This window comes from Sardina pilchardus, chromosome 4, assembly GCF_963854185.1.
Source record: "Sardina pilchardus chromosome 4, fSarPil1.1, whole genome shotgun sequence".
Classification (NCBI taxonomy): Eukaryota; Metazoa; Chordata; class Actinopteri; order Clupeiformes; family Clupeidae; genus Sardina; species Sardina pilchardus.
Genome location: NC_084997.1, coordinates 22,416,927 through 22,443,845, shown reverse-complemented (window position 1 = coordinate 22,443,845; position 26,919 = coordinate 22,416,927). Strand labels below are relative to the sequence as shown.

General features: G+C 46.3%; 3 protein-coding genes across 3 annotated transcripts in view; all 3 read left to right on the top strand.

Annotated features, from left to right (window-relative positions):
- Nucleotides 1-1,122: 1,122 nt before the first annotated feature.
- On the top strand, nt 1,123-4,395 carry sowahca (sosondowah ankyrin repeat domain family Ca). The gene has a single exon (XM_062533463.1). It carries the CDS (start codon nt 1,450-1,452, stop codon nt 3,259-3,261), a length of 1,812 nt encoding a protein of 603 aa, XP_062389447.1. The 5' UTR covers nt 1,123-1,449; the 3' UTR covers nt 3,262-4,395.
- A 2,463-nt stretch (nt 4,396-6,858) lies between these two features.
- akap17a (A kinase (PRKA) anchor protein 17A) lies at nt 6,859-13,818 on the top strand. The gene is given in 6 exon segments (XM_062535063.1): nt 6,859-7,008; nt 7,609-8,373; nt 9,306-9,454; nt 10,113-10,437; nt 11,493-12,207; nt 12,210-13,818. Coding segments are annotated over 5 exon segments (2,214 nt in total). The 5' UTR covers nt 6,859-7,008; nt 7,609-7,617; the 3' UTR covers nt 12,479-13,818.
- Nucleotides 13,819-14,797: 979 nt separating this feature from the next.
- The window catches only part of asmt (acetylserotonin O-methyltransferase), a 14,926-nt gene continuing 2,804 nt past the window's right edge, over nt 14,798-26,919 (top strand). The window contains exons 1-7 of the mRNA XM_062533462.1: nt 14,798-14,872; nt 15,179-15,353; nt 15,743-15,872; nt 16,010-16,078; nt 20,327-20,445; nt 25,114-25,254; nt 26,534-26,656. Coding sequence (XP_062389446.1) covers nt 14,798-14,872; nt 15,179-15,353; nt 15,743-15,872; nt 16,010-16,078; nt 20,327-20,445; nt 25,114-25,254; nt 26,534-26,656 — 832 coding nt within the window. The remainder of the gene's footprint in view (nt 14,873-15,178; nt 15,354-15,742; nt 15,873-16,009; nt 16,079-20,326; nt 20,446-25,113; nt 25,255-26,533; nt 26,657-26,919) is intronic.

The following is a 26,919-nucleotide window of genomic DNA, read 5'->3' as shown; positions in this document are numbered from 1 at the left end:
CTTGCAAATATTCAATATTTTCATGATTGATGACGCAAGTTTTTTTGTGTGGCCAAGTTAGCTACAGGCCTTCAATACTGGCCATAAGATAGCTGTATTGCTTACGCTTTCACATTGAGACATTTGTTGTTTGTGAATTAAAGAGGAACTATTATATGCAGGATTGGCGATTTCATCTCTGGTTTCGGTTCCGTTGTTCGTTTTCACTCGTTTTATGCTTGCATTTTCTCTGCAGAGCTTCCCCGACAGCTTTAGCGTGTATATTTCTACATGTATAGGCTATATTTAAATATATAAATTGCAAGCGTGGTTTTTCGTCTCAGACTTCCAGATGTAAACAAAGAGCGATCGTCTTCTGCAGAAAGTTGCATAGGGTCTCTTTAATGGCCAATTTTTGGAAAACATTGAATTCAATTGAGTGGCTGCTTTAATTTGACTTTTAGGTTACATTGGTTGTATTAGGTTAAATTATGTCTAATTTAGTAGCCTATAAATGTGGCATATAGGCTACTGTCAATTTGATTTCATGAAGTGGGCAATGGTTCATCATTTCTCTCTGTAGCTTGATAGACTTAACACTTCTCATCTCCATCACTTCCTTCTCATTCTTGTTTATCTCAGTTTCCTCCTAATCCAAAATCTGCTCCCCTCCCAAAAGCTTTGATTTGATTTGATTTGATTTAATTTTGTTCTGTGAGTTTAAATATGAAAATGAAACCAGCTTCTGCTCAGCAGGTCCAGGGACAGAGTAACTTGTACTCTAGTACCAATACAATATCTCTCCACTACAGTAGATTATACCAATGACCGATAACACCAGCGATAAGATTAGACAGGCCTATCTTTTTGACATTGTACTGCTATTTATTGTTCTGAAGTAGGCCTAGTATTATTTGTAAGCAACCTATCTCTGACTTTTTGTACACCGTGAGAAAAAAATACTGAGGTCGAGAACTCAGTGGCCTCAATCGTGCGTATGGCTACGGCCGTGGACACAATGTTGACACTTATGAAGAATTCGAAAATAATGTATACTGTCCCCCTGTCGCAGGGCAGTGGTATTTTCCCCATCACCACCCCGCCTTTCTAAAGATCTGCTGACATCTGAGGCAAGTGCACGGCTTTGGTTACCATTTTGGCTCTGTACCGAATTAAAGGGTCCATTTTTAGGTCTTACAGGGATCCAAAATGAACGGCCATGCAAATACGGTTTCACCAACAAGGCGCTAGTTGCTAGGATGCGATGGACTTTGTTACTGTTGCGACCCCTATCTGACGCATTTGCCTTGCATGCATGCTCCCTTGAATGGATAACCTACTTCTGAGCGTAGAAGGTGGAATGCTGTCATTTGCATGAACGAAAAGTAGGCTGTTAGGCTAATATATGGCAACCACTGGCAGAATACAATACGTGAAAAGACCTCTGCGTCTCGTTTGATCTGCTTAACCATGGCGTCTGAATGCACCCAAGAGGCTGTTTTGCGTTACCTAATTGAAAAAGGAGGGAGAGTAAAAAATAGAGAACTGATTGACCACTTCAAAGTAATTGTTTCCGTTGATCCGACGACAAAAACGACGTTCAAGGAGACATTAAAACGTTTTGTGGATAATGTCGCTTTTGTCAAGCAAGAAAATGGAGAGAAATTCGTCTGCTTGAAGAAGAAATACAGAGATGGGGGGATGCAAACAGTCGTGAGAGATGATGGAGAATGCAATGGAAATGGTTTCCCTGCTGATGCGATTTGTCCATCCAAGCGGAATGAAAGCAGTCACATCAATGGGGCTATACATGACCTGGACAACGGTAATGAACCCTCGCCATTGGGGGAACTCTCTGAAATTTGTGTACAGAATAGAACGTCGAATTTGAATATGGCTTTAGGTCTGTCCTCTACGGAAAACGAGGGTCGTTTGAGCTCGACTGTCAACGACGTTGCTGAGCAAAAACTATCTGACATTCATTTTGAAACAAGTGATAAAGTGTCGGGTGCAGAAGACGAAAAAACAGAGGACATGTCACACATCCCTTTAAATGAAGGTAAACGTTTAATTACGCACGACTCCACAACATCAGAAAATGTGAAATTAGATATGACTGCAAATGTAAGACCTGCCTCTGTATTTGAACTAACTGTCACTGAATTGGAAAATGGAACAACTGAGGAGACAGCTGCCATTCGTGAAGTTCAGTCATCCCCTAACCCTGACACCGCTAACGAAATTGATGGTGAACCTGCTGTTATCAAAGGACCGACAGTTTCCGTAGTTAATCGCCGTCGGACCTCAAGAGGCTCTCAACGTAGTTTGCTTGCGCTTTCAGAAGATGGGATGAACGAGAGTGTGTTTGATTTGATGAATACCGGTGATAGTAACACCCCAAAAAGCAGCAGAAAGAACTTTATTGAACTGATGATGAGCAGCTCACCCCAAGTCCGGCGCACCCTTGTTCACAGAAACTCACAAAGTAACCTTGTGGCGAGGAATAGGGAGTCAATAAGAAGTGAGGGGGACACAGCCTCCCTGCTTTCCTCAACAGATGAGGATTGCACGGCAGTGATGCTTGACCCTCTGGAACATGAGTGGATGATGTGTGCATCTGATGGACAGTGGGAGAGCCTTCAACAGCTCCTGGCCTGTGATCCAAATCTGGTTACAAAGAGAGACTTTGTGACAGGATTCACTTGTCTGCACTGGGCAGCAAAGCAAGGCAAACAAGAGCTCCTTGCCAAGCTGGTCAGTTTCGCAAAAGAGCATGACATTCCAGTCAATATTAACGCACGCTCCAGTGCGGGGTACACTCCCCTGCACCTTGCAGCCATGCACAGTCACGTCGAAGCGATGAAGTTGCTTGTGGGTGCCTTTGATGCCGATGTTGAGGTGAGAGATTACAGTGGCAAAAAAGCCTCCCAGTACCTCAGCAGCGGCGTGGCAGGACACGTCAAAGACATTATCGGGGTGTCCGGTGACTCGGACGTGGAGAACGCAGAGAGTGGCGCGGGCCGCTGGAGGCTGCCCAAAGTTCCGTCCAACTTGAACCCGCTCAGGCTGCTCAATCACCCCGACGATGCACAGGGCGAGAACGCGGCCGCAGCGAAGCCCAGATCTCTCTACAGGAAATCCTCCATAGGCAGGATCAAGCTGAACAGAAGCCGCTTCAAGACCCAGATCGTGCACAGCACGTCATTCAGAGAAACAGATGAAGGAGAGGGGTCCCTGAAGAGCCCAGTGAAAACCAGACCTGTGTCAAACCTCTTTGGATGATCAGACACACCCCAGCCTGGCGGTTCCTCAATGCCTTAACATGAATGGCATGCGCTCAATTGTTGGATTAGATTAGTGGAAATCCTATACTCATTTTAACCTAGTATGTCACACAATGTTGTATTGTTCCCAAATGAACCCCATTGGTCTCCTGATGCACAAGAATAGTTATCCAGATTCATCCAAACTTAGTAAATGTGTGATCAATGCCATGTGATGCATTTCAAGGAACAGTTGAAGAGTAAAAGGCTGCACTTGCCACTTTTTTATGAACTTGTGATTGAGCCAAGTAATTAATGTTATGTGAAGACATTCATCCCATTTGATAATCATTTACATAGGTTCAGTCTTACCCACTATGCAGTATCCACTTTGAATTTTGCACTACTTCTTTTGCTGTGGTTTTTGTACAACTGTAAAAACAGTTTTCTGGCATGCAATGTATGCACGAGTCTATACGCTATCCATTGAATGGAGCGCATTTAAAGCTGTTTGTTTGGAATCCCTTGCATTTAACTCGAATGTCCCTGCATAATTGTGTCGATGTTAAAACAAGAGATGATGAGGTCTCTGTACTCAGATCAGTGTTCTGATGAGTTGCAGCACTTGGTGTGGCTGAGTCCGATCCTTGATTGGCAGGCTCTGTTACTACTGCTGCTGGTGAAGACAGCCAGCAGTACCAGTAGGTGCCGCGTTGGTCCCCTGCTGTGTCCTCTCCTCTCTACCCTCCGCTTCTCTCCTCCCCGCCTCTCTCTGTGGGTTTACAGTAACCAGATTGTTAAGTTCATTTTGGACATTTTCCAAACTGTTACAAAGTTGTACTGGACAGACACAAACCCGGTTTGGTAGAAAACCTCTTTCATGCTGATTTATGCTGCTATTTCTTGTCTGTAAAAGTCAAATGTTTTTTTCCTACAGATTCTAATCAAGCAATAGTCTTTATGATAATCCTTTATTTGTGGTGATTTGTACATAGCCAGTTTTAGAAGATATTGACCTTCAGTTGTTGTACCTGTTGGTGGAAACTGGTGATAGACCTTGCCTGATCTGTGTGACAAATGAAGCCATTTTGCCTGACCTCAAATCCATTCCCTTTATTTTATGGAATAAATAAATAAATATAATGTGAAACTCTGTCAGCATCAGTGTAAGTCATTACAGCATAGGGCTGCTTTCGATTAGTTGTCAACAGTTAGTTTAATCGCCAAGTATTTTGGTAATCGATTGATCGGTTTGAGTCAGTTTTTTGGGTTGTTTCACCATCAGCACTTGACTTTGTCCACATACTGTACGTCCACATGTCAAAATATGTGATTATGTCAAATTACTGCATGTTATCGATGACTTGGCTTAACAGCTTCATGTTTTCATTTTTATCATGACATTTCAACTCATCATACACGTAATATGTTACTATTGTGATGATGAAAATAAGTTAAGAAATTTGGAAGACCAAGTTTAACTTGCAGTTACAATTTGAACATCATAATAACTGAGGTAGTTGTAAAACAAGCACTAGTTTTCCATTAAACAATTGTCCACTCCAACACATAGCTAATAAAATAGTACACTTATGGAGTAAGCAAACTATTTTCTGATGTGATATCGACTAAAGTTATCTTATCAATTAACTGAGAAAATGATCAACAGATTAATCAACAAAACAACTGTCAGTTGCACCTTGCATCAATCATGCATGTGTGTTTGTGTGTCCATCTGTCTGTCTGTATATGGGAGGAGGAACTTAAGCTGTTCAGAATGGAATCAAGGTAAGTAAAAAGTTACTTAATAAAACAATGAAGTTTTGCACTGAACAATATTATAAACAATGCGACACATGAGGCCAACTGAGTCTTACATGTCTCCTCACAATGAGTCTGACATATCTCCTGACACTATTGTACTAAGAAGCTGAAAAGATCAGCTGTTCATTTATTTTAGTGGATGAATTATTAATACAATTAACCTTCTTAATCTCAAGTTACAACAAGGCTGAACATTGTATTGTTTATTCATTATTTAACGGATTTAAGTATCAAATGAACGTCCATTCTGCACCTGTTAACCTACCTAAAGTGAATTAAGATCAGGATGCCCTGATATGACAATCTACAACTCTTCTCTTTGTACTAGCAGTTTAGTGTTTCTCCCCCAGCTTAATGGAATGACATGAAGTTGAATATTGCCTTTTATCATTTGTTCCTGTCGAAACCATTTATCATTATTATTATTATTATTATTATTGTTTCATATTCTGAACATTTAAACAGAAAATAACAACTGTTGCAGAAATAGTAGGCCTACATTACATGAAAGTGACAAATTTAAATTAACATATTGCCATGCAGACTTTACAATACTCCTTAACTATTATTACAACGTCATTACTACAAAAAAATATAAAGGGAAACATTTGATAGCAAAAAGAAAATATTTTTTGCAGGGGGGACTCACACACAGAATGACGAACTCAAACAGAGTTTTTTTTACTGGAGCCCAGAAGTGTGCAAAAAAGAAAAGAAAAGAAAAGAAAAGAAAGGTGCAAACGGTTCAGTCCCCCTGGACTTTCCTCAGTGCAAAAATAATCACAGCCTACTTTGTATGACACTTCCACTATAGCAAAAGTATGGAGCCCTTAAATCCTCAATCTCAGTTTAAATGATCACCACTTTAATCCCTTTCCCATTAGATCATATGGCAAGGAATTACTATCTCTCTCATGAATTATCTCTCTCCAGTTCATCCTCCAGACTTAGATTTCATAGAAGTTAATGGCTTCATTCTTTTTATGGCTGTTCAATGTATTCCACTTTGTTTCTAAAAATATGTCCATGCTAGTGACCAATAAACAGCAAGTAAAAATATGTTTATTAAATATCTTCGCTCCTTGTCAGGAGGCTCATATTTCTACTTTGTAGGCCTGGGTGACAACCCTCAGTGATTTTGAAGTCCTTTCAAATGTCCTGAAGCTTTTCAGGACCTATAAAGTGGGATTCCAACATGAACTCCAGCCTTAGATAAAATCATACATTTTGATCAGTATGAGGAGAACTAAGTCTGTTGAGACGTAGGCCTACCTTCAGCTAATTTAATATTTTTAAGGATCACACATTGGATTAAATTAAGTTTACATTTACTATGGTTGCCACCATAATGCCAACTGGCTATGAGGTTGGTTGGTTGAAAACACCACAGCAAAACCTTGCAGCAACTTTCTTTCCCCATGCCACCACCTTCAGAAATAGCTGACCTGAGCCTAGTCATCTTTTAATTTTTCACTCCAGACAGAAAATGGCATTTTCTTATGATCTTTCACCATGCTTTTGAATTGCATCTTTTATTTTAGTCCTATTTTAGTTCAGATAGCCTAATTATCATAGTTTAGATTAATCACACACATCACTGTCACCATTATTGTTTAACTATCATTGATTGTGGTTAGGGTTCATAGAGATTTGCTCTTGTTTTTGGGCACGTTTTATCAAGCTGTTTATGAAACTACTACAAAGCTTACCACACGAGGGCGATAAAGATAGCAAAAAATTTCACTTACAAGTAGTTCCGGTGTGAACGAGGTCATTCCGGCCCTATCCGGAAATGTTTTTAGTAGCCAGTTTTCTCAAAATGAACCAGCAAATTTAGCTAGCTTTTGTAGTTATGCCATATCAGATATACCTGTTACAGAGCCCGTGATCAACATCGTAATCATGCACACTGAAATTCAGCTTTGATAATTGTCAAGCAAAGGTTTGTATTTAATTGATAACGGGTTTCCCCTGCTAGGATCCCCACCGGCTTGCTCGCGAGGAAGGAAGCTTATTGCTAAAATACGGTTGTAACATTAGTTACCAGATTGTCGACTGAAGTTTCTACTGTACTGTGTGTTTTCTCTGCCTACTCCCGGACGGAATGATTGAGCCATACTAAATCCACGTTAGTAGCCTTTATGATTAACGTTATAGTATGGGCGACCGGTCTCAAGCACCGTTGTTCTTTTATGAAATAGCTAACTATGGTAGACCGTTACGTTAGAAGAACTCACGAGTTGCCACTGCGGTATGACAACATTTAAGTTGGGTCTTTGGAGTATGTTTACATATTTCACATCACATCAACGTACATCAATGAATGTAAAGCCAACATGTTAGGCGATCAGATTGAAAATGGTCATCCTTACTAAACATCCTTCATCCTTACATAAACCTTTATATTGCTTATCCTGTATACGTCTCTTGATGTGTCGAGCGGACGTGGAAGTTGGAACATGTAACGTTCACATTTGAAGTTAAGCTAATGAAAACAATAGCTGAATTTTGTTGAACTGAAATTTGCTGTTATCTCTTGTAGCTGACCAAGATGACCACCATTGTCCACGATACCACAGAGGCTGTTAAACTGTCCCAGGAACACAACCTTTACTTGAAGCCCATTGCCAAGATGACAATCAATGTTGGCCTTCCTCAACTTAAGCTGCCTGGCAAATCCATCTCTAACTGGGAGGTGATGGAGCGACTGAAAGCCATGGTGCATCCCGATCAGTTTTCCTCCCTACGCATCTCCAAGAGCACCATGGACTTCATTCGCTTTGAGGGAGAGGTGGAGAATAAGAGTGTGGTCAAGTCTCTCCTCACCAAGCTGGATGGCAAGACCATTAAGCTGAGCGGCTTCACAGACATACTGAAAGTCCGTGCTGCAGAAAACAAGGTGGACTTCCCCACTCGCCATGACTGGGACTCTTTCTTCAGGGATGCCAAGGACATGAATGAGACGGTGCCGGGAGAGCGGCCTGACACCATCCACCTGGAAGGCCTGCCTTGCAAGTGGTTTGCCCAGAAGGACGCCTCGCCAGACAAGCCCGCCGAATCCGTGCTCAAGGCCGTGTTTGAGGGATTCGGCAAGATTCGGAATGTCGACATCCCCATGCTGGACCCTTATCGAGAGGAGATGACGGACAAAAACTTCAACACGTTCACGTTCGGCGGACACCTGAACTTCGAGGCCTACGTCCAGTTCCAGGAGTACATAGGTTTTGTGAAGGCCATGGACACACTGCGAGGGATGAAGCTGATGTACAAAGGAGAGGATGGAAAAGCTGTAGCGTGTAATGTCAAGGTCAGCCACTTGCTAGTGTTGATGATGTAGTTTGCAGACTGAAACCAAGGTGGCGTATTTGCATTGTTTGGGAAGAACGGGTCTCATTAGGAAGCCTCAGCAGAAAGTTTTTCTTGCATCTACCAGTTTTTATAGGTTGTAAGTGATGAGAAGGCATTAAAATGACCATTAAAGGCATCATAGCGTAGGCTCGACATGACCATAAGTCTCTTAACCAGCTGTAGGCTAGTTCATGGAGTCTGTGCACTTGACATTGAGCAGACTTACATTTTAATCTCTTCTGCAGTTCCTGAAGCGTATAATTTGAGAGAAGGGTGAGGAGCAAGCGGATTGTCTCTGTAGTTCCACTAATGAGATGGAGTCAATTCATTGAGAGGGATTGCATAATGCTGCCCGTGCTGGGGGCTTTTAATCAAATGAATGCCAAGGCCGAGCTCTCAAATCAAGCCCTGGTTCAAACTCTGGGGTTTTATTAGTAAACGTGGTCATATCTCTGCAGCCAAAATGTAGTGAGAGCAGATGCATAACAGATAAGTCTCCTGGTAGTACCCACAAATCTAAGAGCCATTTTCTAAAAGAAGCATAACTGACAGTATAGGCCTAACATATAAATGAAGAGTCACCTGCTGGTTTCACCACCGTTGACTAAAGTAAGAACTTGGCTAAGGTAAAGACATGTATTATGTAGGAGTTGGTCAATTATAAGCATGACCCAAGAAGATTGGTTTTTAGTTAAGAACCAAAGAGAAGAAGATTTTTGATTTGATGTAAATGTTTTGTCTATCTGGATCTGTATTGTATTGTCTTTTGTTGTCTCTTGGCTTCGCATATGAGCCTCTCGTCTGTGGAAATCATTAGAGCTTGTTAGAAAGACCAACTGCAGCGAAGTTGACCTTTGACAGATTGGATCCTGTGCTTTTCTCTTTGCCCAGGTGGCGTTTGACACCACCAAGCACCTGAGCGAGTTGGCGGTGAAGCGGCGGCAGCAGGAGCGACTGAAGCTGCAGGAGCTGGAGAGGCAGCGGGAGGAGCAGAAGCGCCGGGAGAAGGAGGAGGAGGAGCGACGCAAAGAGGAGGAGAGGTGAGCTAGCTAGCTAGCTAGCGCCACAGCGCTACCCAGAAGGCTGGCTTCATAGATACCTTACCTAGAGAAACTACAGTCATTTCCTGTGTATTAGCCACATTGTGTATAAGCCACAATGCAGTGTTGTATACAGGTTAAAAGAAACAAAACTGTATTGATACCATATTAACTAAGACAGTAGCCACGTTTACATGGACACTTCTATTCCGATTAGAAACGGAATAACAGCCGGAATAAAAATGGTCATATAAACACCTCAGTCGGAATGAAAATTCCTGATCCGATCAGAATTTTAATCGGAATGAATGTATACGGTCATCCAGATTGACTGCTATATCTTCCCAATGAAAAGTTTCTTCTGATGAAAGCTTCTAAAGCACTTGAAAGCACCTGATTGGGAGGCGTACCCCATGTAAACAGACGGTGCAAAATTTTCAATTGGAATAATTTAATTGGAATGACCAAATTGTCCATGTTAATGTAATGTACATGTAAGTTAAAAGACTCTAAACCATATTTATACCATGTTAATTGCCCCCGTGTATTAACCTCATAGCTGAAGAAATTTAGCAAAATCAATGTATGAGCCACGGCCAATAGTTGCGAAATGATGGTAACATGTACACCTCCTTCTGCTCCTCCTCTTCCCCGGCAGGAAGCAGCGCGAGCAGGAGGAGGAGGAGAAGGAGCGGCGCAAGGAGGAGAAGCTGCGGCGGCGGGAGCAGAAGCTGCGCGAGCGCGAGGAGAAGCGCAGCCAGAAGAAGCTGCGGCGGCAGCAGGAGGAGGAGCAGCGGCGGCTGCAGCTCAAGATCGCCACCGAGGAGCGCAAGCTGCTGCTCGCCCAGCGCAACCTGGAGTCCATCCGGCTGGTGGCCGAGCTGCTGAGTCGGGTCAAGGTCAGAGCATGCCTGGCTATGCGCCCCCACCGCCCCGCACACCACCACCAGCTGACCGCCTGCACCACCACCGCGCCTGAACATGTAGGACCTCTGCCCACAACACTCCACTCCACTCGCACCACACCCCACCTTAACTGCAGTCTAGCTACAGCTTAAAGCCTACCTTACACTGACAAGATTTGGGAGATATTCTTGAAAGATTGTAGTCTTTTGAGTCAAGCTTGAATGAGGGGGGCATTAGTTAAAAGACTACAATCTTTCAAGAATCTTTCCCAAAGTCTGTCAGTGTAAGGTAGGCTTTAGAGACATAGACTTAGCCACAACCAGCCTAGAGGCAGAGGTGGAGACTCTAATGGCGCCCTTTGACATATCTGCTTGTTCTTTCTATCTACAGTATCTATCTATCTATCTATCTATCTATCTATCTATCTATCTGTCTGTCTGTCTGTCTGTCTGTCTGTCTATTTATCTATCTATCTATCTATCTATCTATCTATCTATCTATCTATCTACAGAATCTATCGCTTTGTCTAAGGGGTTTGTCTGAGCCTAACACCTATAGTGTGAACGAGGGCTTCTTCTCTCCTCTGTCTCTAACCTCCACCACTATTGCTCTTAGTCACTAGATGTGGCCAGCACTGGAGTACAGAGTGCCAAAGGAGCTTAAGTAGCATAAGTAGTATATGGATGCTAATCTTTAAATCTCATATCACCAGCTGTAGAGTGAAGCCAGTCCCTTCTTCTGTTTGGCTTCACTGGGCTCAGGTGTGAGGCTGACGTATGTGTGTGTGTGTATGTGTGTGTGTGTCTCTCTCTCTCTCTCTCTCTCTCTCTCTCTCTCTCTCTCTCTTTCTTTCTCTCTCTCTTTCTCTTTCTCTCTTTCTTTCTCTCTCTCGCTCTCTCTCTCTCTTTCTTTCTCTCTCTCTTTCTCTTTCTCTCTTTCTTTCTCTCTCTCGCTCTCTCTCTGTCTCTCTCTCTCTTTCTCTCTCCCTCCTTCCCTCCCTCCCCCCCTCTCTCTCTCTCTCTCCCTCTCTCCCTCTCTCCCCCCCTCTCTCTCTCTTTCTCTCTTTCTTTCTCTCTCTCCCTCTCTCCCTCCCTCCTTCCCCCTCTCTCTCTCTCTCCCCCCCCCCCCCCAGGCCTTGCGGCAGCAGCAGCTGGAGCAGGAGCGCGAGGAGCAGGCGCAGCAGCAGCGTGCGGAGGTGGCGCGGCTGGCGCAGCTGGAGGAGCGGCGGCGGCAGCAGGAGGCCGAGCTGCGGCGCGTGGAGGGCGAGAAGGCCCGCGCCCTGGAGCTGCAGCGCAAGGAGAGGGAGCTCCGCGACCGCCTGCTGGGGAACCTGCTGAAGAAGAGCACGGCCGCCGGAGGGCAGCACGACCCCCGCGAGGAGGAGGAGGGGGAGGAGGAGGACGGGGAGGGGGACGGGGCAGGGGACGGGGACGGGGGGCTGGAGCTCTTCGTGGGAGACCCGGTTTTGGGGGTTCAGCTGGAGCGCCAGACTTTCCAGGCGGGCGGTCAGGTGAACGGGGTCCGGCACGGGGCAGGGACAGGGAAAGGGGAGCGGGGGGAGCGGGGGGAGCGGGGGTCGGCGTCTGGGCTGAAGGCCGAGCAGGAGCCCCGGCGCGCGCGGAGCAGAGGGCGAGGAGGAGGAGGAAGAGGAGGAGGAGGAGACCGCGAGCGCGCGCCCCTCCACAGCAGCAGGAGACGCAGCAGGAGCAGGAGCAGGAGGAGGCGCAGCCCGGAGCGCAGCCGGGGGCAGAGGAGGGACAGTGCCAGGCGGAGCCCCGGAGGAGGCCGAGGGAGGGACCGCAGCCGCAGGAGGCGCAGCAGGAGCAGGAGGAGGAGCGGGAGCCGACACCAGGCCGGTCACGGCAGGAGCGGCGGCGGCGGCGGCGGTGGAGGCCACCGGAGCAGGAGGAGCTGGAGCAGCAGCAGCGGGAGGAGCAGCCGGAGCAGCAGGAGCAGGAGCCGGGGAACACGCCGCCGCCGGGGGAGGAGCCTCAGCAGAAGCTCCTCCTCCAGCCGCGAGAGGCGGGACCACAGACATCACAGTCGCAGTTCGGACAGAAACCACTCAAGACGTCACTGAGCACAAGTGCTGTCACTGATACCATGGGGCTCTTCTAAACCCTCCGTCTTCGTTCCTCGATCCTCGGTCCTCCGGCTCGTTCCCACTGATCTATAAAGAACACTGGATAGACTATCCCATTGTTACCCCAAAATCATTCTTTATAGATCAGTGGGAACGAGTCAGAGGACCGAGGAGAGACGTTGAGAAGAACCTCATGTCAGAGTAGGAATCTCATATTGGCTTTGGTTGTGACGACCTAAATAATGCTCAAAAATAAATGAAAAAAACTTGACTTTTTGATTGTAACAGAAATGGTGGCATATTTGGTTAAATTCCCACTGTGTGTGCACTACTATGTTAGAAACAATTCTGCTTTTTTTTTTAAGGCAGAGCGTTAAGCTGCTTTTTCAGAAGAGATCCGTCTCTTTCCCAAGTGCTGTGCTGGATTTTCTGGACGTCATCATAGTTTAGAGAACATACCTCATCCTAAACTGTTTTCCATCAAGCGATGAAGATCAGTTCTAGTAGTACCTGTGCTAAATGTGACGCGTTGCATACAGCCCTTTGAGTTTATAAACTTATCTTGAGTACTTTTAAGGAGACATCAAGTTTTGGTTCATTTCAAGTGACTGGATTTTATTGCACCCATGTGTTACACAGAAATAATTTGCCTGTAGCCTTTAAGTAAGTGCTTAAACCATTTTTTTGCCATTTGTTCATGGCTGAGAGAGAACTGAATCACTTTCCCTGTGGCCAGACTATTTGGACCTTAATGAACACTGCCAGGGGAAATCTGGATTTGTGTGTGGCTTATGAGATAGACCTGTGGATTAACATGGCAGCCCTGGTCCAGATTATTGGTAAATGCCAAAGATGAAGAAATTGTCGACTTTTTAGAGAATAGAAGCAAAACACACAAGAACAAAAAGTGACCCATTCATTATGTAGCTAGTGCTAGTTGGCTAGATGTTTTATGTTTCCAAGATGTTTTTATGTTTCAAGATGTTTTATTTATTTTTTTGTTTTTATTTTTCATAGACACAAACTAGGTGAGTTTTTATTGTCTAGCTGAACTGCGTTGCCGTGCCTCCATGATGACTCAAGGAAGTGAAGAAGTTTCCGTTCAAGACAGCCCAGTGTTTTCAAACGCAATAGACGCACAGAGTGTTATTTACTGTGACTGTGAACAGTTCGGCAGTGTCTAAACCAATAATAATTACCCACAGGGTTTGAGTTGAGGTGTGGGAATAAAAGGGAAGTAGTTTTGATTTAGACCTGGTCAGTTCCTTACCCATACTGTTGCATGTGCTGGCTGTTCCTCCATACCAGCCAGCCTTCTAATCACCCTTTGGCTTGTCCCTTTTAACAATCCTCAAATAAATCTCCTTTAAATGATCAGGTTTTGTTATGAGTCTTTTTCCCCAGCACTACTGATATAGCCATTTTTTGGCTTTTAGATTTCTTGTCAGTCTTCAAGATGTCAAGCATGACTTTTCCACACAGATTCCGACTTAATCCATCTCTCTAGTAGAGCAACATAATCTGGAGCCAGATGTGTCAGTGGTATTTGCGTGTGTGTGAGTGAGTGTAATTTAGGTGCAGTGAGAGCTGAGCAGTGGGCTTTGACACGACTCCCTCTGAAACACACCCACCACCTGTCAACCCCCCCCCCCCCCCCACGCAAAGCAGTTTGGCTTCTCTCCGTCTCCGTCTGTGTCTGTGTCTGCACCACTGCTGCACTCTCCACCTTCAGACGCTGTCAGATTGGTGTGTAGGATGTCTCAAACACACTATAACAGTCTCATCATTGCCACCCACATTTAGACCAGACTCCACAGCGCTGTACCCAGACATAGTAGTTTAATATATGACACTGCTTGACACAGTGAACCGTGGGAATTCTGTCATTATAATGATTTGGAGGCTGACTTTCTGTTTTGCCTGCTGATTATTAGATTATATTTCACAGTGGGAGTTATTGTCCTCCATATTCACTGGGCTGTATAACTAATAATAAATACCTCAGTATTGTCAGAACGATTCATCCCATTATAATTTCCTTTAATGCTAAAAAATAACTCATTCTTGTTGCATTGTGACCAATAGTCTGCACCACATCTTGTAATAACTAACTGCCTCATTGTAGCCAAGAGATTGGGAGTATAAACCCCCTACCTAGTAGCCCCATGAGTCGTGAGACGAGAGTGAAAACTCCCCCTATCCAGTCGGTCAGCGTCCACCATGTAATCTGACTAATCTTCTTACAGGCCCGGCTGCTGACTGCTCATTAAAAGTGCACTCTCTGAGACCTGTTCACCGCCACACAGTGAGCAGCCCCCGAGGTGAAAGGTGCCTGGGTAGAGAGCAGTGCAGACATGGCCGCAGCACAGCAGGAGGAGACCTATCCCAGGAAAATACTGGACTACATGGAAGGCTTCTTGATATCCAAAGTAAGAGTCCTCCTCCTCTTCTCCTTGAATGATGTGTCTGTACTGATGTTGGTGTCAGTCAAATAGTCAACATCTTTTCCTCTCACTCTCATGGCTTTTGTCATGTGACTGTCCAGCTAATATAAGCAGAGTTACTCATCACATCTGTAGTGGTCCAGCATGATCCAGTGATATTTCATGGTGTAGATGTTGCTGCATATATATTTCAATTTCCTCAAAAATGTGCAATGGCCGTAAGATGATAGGAGATGACTAGATGTGGATATATGAGTGCTGTGTGTGTGTGTGTGTGTGTGGCCCACTCAGACTCTGTTTGCTGCGTGCGAGCTGGGAGTGTTTGACCACTTGGAGGCGTCAGAGCGCCCCCTGTCTGCAACCGAGGTGGCCCAGGCCCTGGGCACCAGCGAGGACGGAACACAGCGGCTGCTCTCGGCTTGTGCAGGCCTGGAGCTTTTGATCGTCCAGCAGAGCAATGACCAGGGTAACTAGATGCTCTCAGATGTGGTGTTTTAGAAATATTTTTACTGTAACCTTCAAAATGTTAACCTTTTACACAGTAGATCTGAGAGTTATTAGCTACATCTTTCACATTCACATTTCATCCTCAATGTTCCTTAGTGAGGTCAAAATTTGTTTAGCTCATGATAGATTCTGTGAAAATAATGTTACTATTTTTACACAAGGTGTACACACAGATTGACCGATTGAGGAGTGTTGTAAAACATACACGCTAAAACTGCAGAGAACCCTGCAAGCGTAAATCGAGAAAACAGTGAAGAAATCGCCAAACCTGCATAGTTCCTCTTTAATGCAAGATTGAGACAGATTTGTGAGGTTAGCATTTTCTGAACATAACATGTGTTTGTGAAGTTGTTTACAGCAACGCGGGTTTATCCAGTAGATATCTGACGCGGACAGGCCCGCAGTCCCTCTACCACTCCATCCAGTACAACTCCAAGACCATCTACCTATGCTGGCACTACCTGACCGACGCAGTGAGGTGTGCTCTGCTTTCCTGAGTCCCACTGCATCTCAAAAACTCTCCATATTCCAGGTGTGCCGTGCAGACAGGTGCCAACTACAGATAACACAACAGTATTAACAACAAGGTACTTTTTTTTCACTCTCGTTTGACAGGGAAGGACGTAACCAGTACGAGAAGGCATTTGGCGTCAGCTCCAAAGACCTCTTTGAAGCGCTGTACAGGTGAGTGGAGGACTCTCTACGTCTTTTCCCGGCTCCAGAGGCGACTCTCTTGAGTTCTCTTCCTGGAAACTGTGTGAGGAGGAGACATCATTAACATTCCTGTGCCAGCGCCTCCTCTCCTCTCCCCTCAGTACATTCAGTACATACGAGAGGCGGTCCCATCGACCCAGAATGACTTTCCCACCGCCAGACAGCGCTCGGATGAGAGAGAGCAGAGCAGAGCAGAGCAGAGCGGTGTGTGTGTGTGGAGAGCAGCTTTTTCTATCCCCGAGCACTAGCATCACCAGCGCATGCTGATCCACAAGCTGCTCGGGCTAGCACACAGATGCTCACCACACCCACACGCCCTGCTGCCCCCCCCCCCCCTTCCAAAAAAATGATAAAAAAAACTAGAAATGCAATTCCAAGGAATTACCAGTGCATGAAAATGCAAAAATAGATAGATAATGTAGATATGGTTACTAAGGTGTAGCTAGCGTAAACATGGTGGTTGCATAGTTTACAGAGAGTTGATAGTGTGAAGGTAGACAGTTTAAAGATGAAACATTCCAGTTCTAACTTAACTAATGATTTCTATTCATGTTAAAATGTTGATTAGCTAACTCAGCTAATGAATTCTAGCAGTTATGCTAAAATGCTAATTATGCTAGCAATGCTACTTTACTAACAATGCTAACCAGGTTGATTAGCTAACTTAACCGCTGATTTCTAACAGTAATGCTAGAAATGCTAACTATGCTAACAATGCTAAATTTGCTAACAATGCTAACCAGGTTGATTAGCTAACTTAGTTGATGATTTTTTTGCAGTTATGCTAAAAATGCTAACTATGCTAACCATGCTAACTAGCGTACGCTAACCATGCTAACTAGCTAACTTGCTAGTGAGGACTTTTATTTTGAAACATTTGTTGCTAGGGTATCCATGGTGGCCACTATCAGGAAACAAGAAGTTACTGCAGCATAATCATGTTGGTTGCTATGGAAACGGTCATAAACACTTAATTTTAATGGTTGCTATGTTGGTTGCTAGGTACATGGAGGTTTCATGTAGTTGACTGGAGGCATAGTTGATGATAACTGACAGTTGGAATGGTTGAACAGTTAAATAGTTGAGTAGTTTCAATGGTTAAATGATTTAATAGTGTATTATTGCAGTGAGGACTTTTATTTTGAAACAGTTGTGGACAGAGGAAACAGTTAACAGGATATGTAGTCTTCAGAGAGATTGTATGCTTAAAGCCAGAGAAACTGACAGTTGATACAGGTGTAATCAATTTAACTGGCTAGTCTTAGGAGAGCCAGAGTGTATCCTTAAAGCCTGAGACAGAGTAAATAATTTAAAAGTTGAATGTAGATAGTCTAATTAATGTTGATAGATAGAGAGTTTAATTGATGTTGATAGACAGTTTAATGGGTGGATGAGTCAATGGTCTGAAGAAGATGAATGGATAGAAAGTTGGATGGAATGTGCCTTATATTCTTGTCGAATGGAGACACAGCTCTCTACTGAGAGTAGTGGATACAGATACAGGTGTAATCAATTTAACTGGCTAGTCTTAAGAGAGCCAGAGTGTAGAGATACCTGAGACAGAGGAGATTGTTTAAAAGTTGAATGTAGATCGTCTAATTGATGTTGATAGGCAGACTGTTTAGAATGGGTGGATGAGTGAATGGTTTGAAGAAGATGAATGGATAGAAGTTGGATGGAATGTGCCTTATATTCTTGTAGAATGGAGAGACACAGCTCTCTACTGAGAGTAGTGGATACAGATACAGGTGTAATCAATTTAACTGGCTAGTCTTAAGAGAGCCAGAGTGTAGAGATACCTGAGACAGAGGAGATTGTTTAAAAGTTGAATGTAGATCGTCTAATTGATGTTGATAGGCAGACTGTTTAGAATGGGTGGATGAGTGAATGGTTTGAAGAAGATGAATGGATAGAAAGTTGGATGGAATGTGCCTTATATTCTTGTAGAATGGAGAGACACAGCTCTCTACTGAGAGTAGTGGATACAGATACAGGTGTAATCAATTTAACTGGCTAGTCTTAAGAGAGCCAGAGTGTAGAGATACCTGAGCCTGAGACAGAGGAGATTGTTTAAAAGTTGAATGTAGATCGTCTAATTGATGTTGATAGGCAGACTGTTTAGAATGGGTGGATGAGTGAATGGTTTGAAGAAGATGAATGGATAGAAAGTTGGATGGAATTAGGAAGACTTATGTTGATACAGTTGATGGAGGTTTCATGTAGTTGACTGGAGGCATAGTGGATGATACTGACAGTTGGAATGGTTGAACAGTTCAATAGTTGAGTAGTTTCAATGGTTAAATGATTTAATGGTGTATTATAGCACTGAGAACTTTTATTTTGAAACAGTTGTGGACAGAGGAAACAGTGAACAGGATATGTAGTCTTCTGAGAGACTGTATGCTTTTAGCCAGAGAAACTGACAGTTGGTGCCCAGGTGGCCGGCCACCTGGCGTAAGATTCTAATTGCTGCCGTGATGTCATAATGAGCAATGTTAAGTCTATGGGGGAAATTGTAATAGTTTTTAACTAATAGTTTAAAAAGTATAAAAGTTACAAAGTTGAAAAGTCATAGCACACATGTCATAAGTAAGACCTACGTAACGCAGTTTGAATGAAGTTTCTACGTTAAACGGTTCTAGCTGATTTGCGTGCGTTAGAAGAAGAATAATAAGAAGAAAAAGAAGAAGCCTAGGAAGAACAGTACAGTGCATTTTCATGCACTGTAATGATGAAAAGAATGATTTTCCTCTTTATGGAAAGGGACTGCAGGTAAAGCACAGGTCCATCAGTAGGCAGGGACTTGAGGCCTTGAGAGAGAGCAGGCCATCAGGCTCTAATGGCTTTCTGATTGGTGTGGATGGCCGGAGAAGTGACGAGGGGGGGGGGACGCAGACGCGGTCAGCACTTTGCACGGGGCCATCAAGGTCACCCCTGGCCTGCTCTCCGTCTCGCGCCCTGTCCCTGTGGCTCAGGCTGAAAGATAAGATCAGAGAGATCAGCGGCCATTTGCTCCGATTCTCCCCGGCCGTCCTCTGTGGCTGTACAGACGCCGTTTCGAGGTATTTTTAGCCGACGAAACGGATCAAACTGGAGGAAATACAGATTGTTTCCCCCCTCGCTGCTGCTGAGAACTTCAGAAGGGCACGTTAAAGTCAGAGTTGAGAGCAAAAACAATATATAACTGGGCAATTGGGTATTAAATTTACACACACTATTTGCTGAATGTCAACACTTGGATGTAATATAGTTAAGATGTATAGACCACCTGCTCTACTCCAAGGATGTGTTTGTTTAGTCTACCTGTCTCTCTCCAAACAGGTTGACTTGTTGTGGGCGAGACACAGAAGACTCATATAAGTGCCGCAGCCTTTCTCTGAAAATATTTCTTTGCTTTAGGGCAATGCGGCGCTGTCTGTTGCAGTATTTGTAAAGCGAGCGAGCGAGCGTCCTCCAAGGTTACTGCCAGGCTGTGACTAATGACTGGCTGTAGTGGGCTGGCTACCCCCAGGACGTCGGGCCGATATGAAAAGCTTGACATTTTGGGTCCTTGAGTGCAGAGAGAGAAATTGGATCAGGCTCAGCAGGGCCAGAAGGCTGTGGAAGTGGAGGAGCAGAGAGGAGAGGAGAGCAGAGCGGGGAGCAGAGTGGGGAGCAGAGCGGTCGTGCTCCCCGGTGCCGGGCTCCACGCCTCGTTTAGCCTCCTCGCGCGTCTCCACGCTCTTCCCCCACAGCGCTGGCAGCGCGGAGAGGGCATGCTGGAGGCGCGGCGCCCTGAGGGGCAAAGCTGTCCCCCTGGGGCATCCATACTGTCTCAGGGCATGTAGGCTGTGTGCGTGAGTTAAAGCCACAAACAGGAGAGGAATGCATTTAGAAACTAGATAAGCACTCCGAGAGCGCAGACCTCCGCCAAGCGAAAACATAATCGCCTCCTGGATCCAGACGGTGATCCCGATCACTCCCAAAATCACCTTCCTTGGGTCGTTTCAGACTTTTCCTGAATATTTCATTGAAATCCATCCCTAACTTTTTGATTTGTCTAACAAACAAACCCAGATGAAAACATAACCATCCTTGGCGGAGGTAACAAGAAACTCATGAAAAGAAGAATCCAAAATGATGTGTTCATTTTTAATTCACTGTGTCCAATGGGACTGGGTGGGCTGTGTCTGTTTGGAACGCATAACCAGATGTTTTATGTCTTTTGTTTCACGTCAGGTCGGACGAGGAGATGACCAAATTCATGCACCTCATGAACTCCATATGGAACATATGCGGCAAAGACGTGGTCACGGCATTCGATCTCTCCCCCTTCAAGAGCATCTATGACCTTGGAGGTAAAGGGAACCGCCATATTGTCTTTGTGATTGCTTCTCATTTATTTTGCCCAGGGGTCACAGGTGCTAAGAAGCACAGCGGCTAATGCCATTCCAGTGAGAGCGCTGGTGCTATCTGGAGCTTAAGAGTGTCTCAGTGCCGTGTCATGTGATTGAGAGCCGTGTCTGGGAGTTGCCCGCTTTTCGGAGGTGAGCGCGATTGTTCTCCTTTTCTGCCAGCAGACACTGAATCTAATCTGTCGGTGCTGTGTGACCTGAGCCACTTCTCTGGGGACGTAAAGCGGGGGCTGCACCACTCCAGCTCTCAGAATCAAGAAGACACCTTCCTATTGAAGAGCATACAGTAGAATACACCTTTCTATTGAAGAGCATATACAGTATGCAATAGAATACACCTTTCTATTGAAGAGCATACATAATACACTTTCCTATTGAAGAGCATACTGGAATACACCTTCCTATTGAAGAGCATAGTAGAATACACCTTCCTACTGAAGAGCGTTTAGAATACACCTTCCTATTGAAGAGCGTATAGAATACACCTTCCTATTAGCCTGACAAGCCAGACCCACATCAAGATGTAGGGTCTGGACACTCACCGTAGACAGTGCTCAATCGGAGGGGTGGGATAAACAGTTGTCTTTCAAATTCCCTCCCCGCAATAGGATAACGCTAAACGAATCATCTTCTTGTTTTCAAGTAGCAGGATGTGTAACCTTCCCTCTCCACGCAATAGGATAACGCTAAACGAATCATCTTCTTGTTTTCAAATAACAGGATGCGTTACCGTCGCAACTTCTGGTCACATGTCAGTCACCATTATGTTAAGCCCACCCACCGACTCTATACACGCTGTGATTGGAGCGCTGGTGCTGGGGGTTCTCAGCTCCCTGGCTCAATGGATCGTGCCTAGACTGCCCCGCCAGCCAAATTACATTTGCTGCCGCTAGGGGCGTCTAGATTTCTAGGCTACCTTCCTATTGAAGAGCATGTAGAATACACCTTCCTACTGAAGAGCATACATAATACACCTTCCTATTGAAGAGCGTATAGAATACACCTTCCTACTGAAGAGCATACATAATACACCTTCCTATTGAAGAGCGTATAGAATACACCTTCCTATTGAAGAGCGTATAGAATACACCTTCCTATTGAAGAGCATGTAGAATACACCTTCCTATTGAAGAGCGTATAGAATACACCTTCCTATTGAAGAGCATGTAGAATACACCTTCCTATTGAAGAGCATACATAATACACCTTCCTATTGAAGAGCGTATAGAATACACCTTCCTATTGAAGAGCGTATAGAATACACCTTCCTACTGAAGAGCATGTAGAATACACCTTCCTATTGAAGAGCATACATAATACACCTTCCTATTGAAGAGCGTATAGAATACACCTTCCTATTGAAGAGCGTATAGAATACACCTTCCTATTGAAGAGCGTATAGAATACACCTTCCTATTGAAGAGCGTATAGAATGCACCTTCCTATTAATACACCTTCCTATTGAAGAGCGTATAGAATACACCTTCCTATTGAAGAGCGTATAGAATACACCTTCCTATTAATACACCTTCCTATTGAAGAGCATATAGAATACACCTTCCTATTGAAGAGAGCATAATAGTACAATACACCTTCCTACTGAAGGGTTTATGCACTACAAAGCTTTTCTTGGTCATTCTTTGACTAAAATTGAACAACTTAACTAAAATAAACCTCCCTCTTTTGTACCCTAACAATGATGGAAGTGAAATTTACAAAGGTGTATTTCAGATGTACTCTGAAATCGAAAATGAGCCAGGATAGTAGATATTGCCATCTAAAGCATTGGCTTCTCACCTTGTGTGAGACTGGAAAAGAGAGTCTGAGCGTGCTGCTCAGAGACATCCCTACACCTGTGTGTGTCTGTGTGACTAGAGACATCCCTACACCTGTGTGTCTGTGTGTCTAGTAGAGACATCCCTACACCTGTGTGTCTGTGTGTCTAGAGCGTCCCTACACCTGTGTGTCTGTGTGTCTAAAGCGGCACCTGTGTTCAGTGAGTTGAGTCACCACAGAGGTGCCGCTCGTTACTGTGTCTCCTTCCTGCCCACCTGTAGAGTCCGTCAACGTGTGTCTGTGTGCCGAGCTGTCGCCCTCTTCGACGTCGGTGCCGGCGCCGGGCAGGTAGACAGGTAAACGGGCCGGCAGACAGGTAACGGGGCCGGCTGTGCCGCAGTGGCCAGCGTGGGCCGCGGACGGCGGCTCGTGTTGCGGTGTGACGGCGGTGGACGGCTGCCATCTGTTCCCCCTGCTGCCGTCCCCCCCCCGCTCCCCCCCCCCCTGCGCTCAAATGCCACCGCTGTGGCCCCGCAATGGTGCAGTGCAGCACTCCTCTCGGAGCAGTCGAGCGTACACAGACACACACACAGGCGCACACACACGCACACGCACGCACACGCACACACACGCACACACACACACACACACAGTCCCTGCCTTTTAACAGGGTAGCAGCACGGATCACGACCACGGTTTTCTCATTACTGCAAGGTTAGGACATCAGTCTTCATCAGGGAAATTAACAGCGGGTGCCGGCGGTGACAGAAAGCCTGACTTTGAGCGCGTTTACCGCTGAACAACCGCGCAAAACCGCCAGGGTAACCTTTACGCCATCACCCCCCTTCACCTTGAATGCATTACCATAACAATAAAGGTCACCTTTATCCCAATCTTACCTTCACTCCCAAACACTTATCCACGGGGGGTCCAGATGAAGATGCGGATAAATGGGGGAGGCGATTGGATGCCCCCCTCCCCCCCGCCCCCCCGGTGTCATCTCATATTTATTTCAAAAAAGAGATTGAAGTGTGTCTGTTGACTTCTAGCAGAGAGAGGGGCTAAGTGAGCAAGCTCCGCCACAAGGGGGCGCTTTGTAGCCGCTGTGGCTGGCTGGCGCTGGGATCTGAGCCTGACTTAAAGGGCTGCGGGCTCCTGCTGTGCTTGGCCGCCCTACTGAGACAGCCCGCCGGACCGCTCATGCTCGCCCACAGTCAGCCCCGTACGATGAATTATGAAATGTACAGCCTGGCTGAAGAGCCCAGCAGAGCCGCAGAGAGCCAGCGGTTTTAACCCCCCCACCCCCCCATCCCCCCCTCCGCAGCATCAGACGAGTGAGGGGGGGAAAAAAAGACCAAAAAGTGGATCCCATTGCTTCTCTCGCACAGTGGGCCTGTCTCAAATGAATGAGTGTGTGAGGGACTATAACTCTTTGACTGTTAGAACTGGAGATTTCCCTGAGGAGCTGTTGTTTAGGGGCTGAAAGGCGGTTTCTGTCTGTCAGGCGGCACTGAGGGAGCTGAGGGAGCTGAGACACACACACACACACACACACGCACACACACACACACACACGCACGTATGGGCTCTAACGGCCGCCGTTTCTCCTCTGTCTCTTTTGATCTGCGTCCGGCGAGGCTGATAAGCTGACACCGTGGAGCCGGGAAATCAGAGGGGGATTATGGTCTGGTCAAGCACATCTCCATGCATGCTGATGTGTCGGGGAGCCACCGCTCTCTCAGCCCGAGCCCTTGTGTTCTCCTTTATTATTCACGAGAACAAGGTCGCCGTCGCTTCTAATCACTTCTGTCTGCGTGCACACTATTGATTGGTGGAGGTGCTCGGGTCTGGTCTGGCCACACAGCAGCCGCTGGTTAAGGTGCTCATGGCAGAGGACACAGAGGCAGCGCCGAGGTTGAGCACCACAGCTCTCTCCGGCTGGAGAGGAGATGGGGGATGGAGCGATGATGGAGGGAGGGATGGGGGGATGATGGAGGGATGAGGGGATGGAGGGATGGGGGGATGGAGGGACTGGGGGATGGGAAATGGGGACGCTGGGAGCTGCCATTCCATCAGTGTCAACCTGTGGAGGGACTCATGGTGTCATGGACAAGCTGCCGATGGGGAGGGAGGAGGGAGGTGGTGGTGGTGGTGACAACGGGCGCTCTGAGGAAAGCGTTCTCTGTGCCCGAGCGTGAGCTGGGGGCACCAGACGACCTCTGTTGGTGTTGTGGTCTCTCTGATTGCTGGAGGAGGACCCCCCCCCCTCGGTCTCTGCCCAGGGGCCGCCCTCAGGTCCAAGTGCTGCGCTGGGGTGTGCAGCTGGGGACTGATGACAGAAGTGCCGCCTCCTGTTGGGGGGATTTGATGCGTCTGTCTCTGCCTCTTACGGTCTCCCAGCAGGGGAGGGAGAAAGTCTGCTTGGAGGAAACCGGGGGGAAAACACAAGGAAGAGGGAGAACAGCTAGTTAGAGCATGTTAAAAGATCCAGTCAAGTTTCAGAACCAAGGGCCAAGTATAGCAGATAGAAGAGCAAGAAATGAGTTCAAGTTCATTGTCATGTCTGTGATCCTCCTTCCTTGGGCTTCAAATTAATCTTTCTGCTCCGCAGTGCCATTCAAGCGGCAGCCGTTAAAATGAGCGTCCTTGGTGACTAGACGGCTGCTTAGTACAGAGCACCTCATCATTGTCAGGGACCCCTATGTGCTTTCCCAGCCTGTCATATTTCATGGGCTAAACTGGAGTGGAAAAAACTGGGGGGTGGGGGGGTGGGTATAGGCAATTGTCCTCGGGGTCACGACCTCCACCTCACTGTTGCCTCTGTTCATTTTGCAGGCTGCAGCGGTGCATTAGCCAAACAGTGCACTCTGGCGTATCCGGGCTCCAGCGTGACCATCTTTGACCTTCCTAAGGTGGTGCAGATGTCAAGGGAGCACTTTGTGTCAGCCGAGGACAAGCGGATTTCATTCCATGAAGGTATGCGTGCGTTTAGTCATCGGCGGCGGCGGCGGCGGTGGAGGAGGAGGAGGAGGGCTAGGAAATCAATAACGTGTGCCGGAGGAGGAGGAGGAGGAGGGGGAGGAGGGGAAGAGCTTCTTCTTCTTCTTCTCTCGGCCCCAGAGCAGATTCGTCACGGAGCTCACACTGATGTCAGGCCACTGCAGACTACAGACATTTATACAGCCGCACACTTGTAGCACGCACAGGCACAGGCACAGGCAGAGGAGAGCACAGAGAGACAGAGAGAGAGAGGGAGGGAGGGAGAGAAGGAGAGAGAGAGGGAGATGGATTTCTGCAGCAAAAATTTGTTGAGCCTTTCTGCCTCGTAGCTGCGGCAGGCAGGCAGGCAGGCGGGCAGGCGGGCACAGAATAGAGCGGGCACAGAACGGAGCGGGCAGAGTGTGTTTGCCGTGCCTCGACTCCCTGTTGCTCTGCTCTGTGTTTGTCTTGCCCATCTCCGCTCCCACGTTGGGGAAATCACATGCTGCCATTGCTCAACGTGTCACTTGTCACTCACGCTCAGCTTTAGAGAGCCATGAGAATAGAATGCCAAAGCAACGCAGGCACGTTATACACACATGCTAAAAGCACGGGGGGTGGGGGGGGGGGGGGGGGGGGTAGCCAGGACACTGCAGGACACTGCAGGACACTAGTGAACTTTTGTTGTGAGGTCAACTAGTGTAGACATAGTGTGCGAGAGCGACCGCGGTCCGTCTTTGTGGAATCTGGGGCTATTTTTCTGGACACGGAAGGTGAGTCTGGGCTGGCAGCATATGGGTTGTTTTTGTTGTTGTTTTGTTGTTGTTTTGTTGTTGTCCTAATTCTACTGTTACTCTGATTATATCACTGACGCTAGCGGGAGTGACAGCTGGCTAGGACTGAAGATGAGTGTACGTCTGCAGCGGGCGGCGTGATGAAGATGTGTGGTGACGCAGGGGGGGGGGGGGGGGGGCTATTTTCACAGTACGCTAATAGAGTTGGGATGACACCCTTATCACGGCCCAAAGAAGAACAATGAATGTGACGTATGCATTTTCGAGTGGGTTCAGGGCCATACAGTCGAATGCACAGCTGCTGCACCTTGCTGCGCTTGCCTCTTCGCTCACCTCCCTGAACAGAGATCAGTGGGAGGGCGCCAGACGTGGTGGGAATGTTATTGAACTCACTGAATACATATACACCCTTAGAGCGGGTAAAGCACTTGGCCCTGATTGACAGGGACAGACTCTGTCTGTGGGTTTGTTTTTTTTTGCAGGGGACTTTTTTAAGGACGCGCTGCCTGAAGCCGACCTCTACATCCTGGCCAGGATACTGCATGACTGGACAGATGAGCGCAGCTTGGAGCTCCTGGCCAAAGTCTACCAGTCCTGCAGACCCGGTAATGCAACAAAAAAACAATTACAGCACACAACACCGTGACAACATCAGGCGACATCCCAACCGTGCAATTCCAAACCATAACACCCCGCCTATGACAAGATACTGAGCTCCATAAAAGTCTTGTCACAACAGCTTTATCATCCAAGAGAACCCTGCTTGGCTACAATATCTTCAATAGGAAATACACTACGGTTGAACCGTGAAGCATGAATTATGTACTGAGCTCTCTAATATAAAGCTAAATTTGGGTTTGAATGGTTA

Excerpts from the sequence above, each read along its gene's own strand:
- sowahca (XM_062533463.1), top strand. The coding sequence starts at position 1,450 with ATGGCGTCTGAATGCACCCAAGAGGCTGTTTTGCGTTACCTAATTGAA.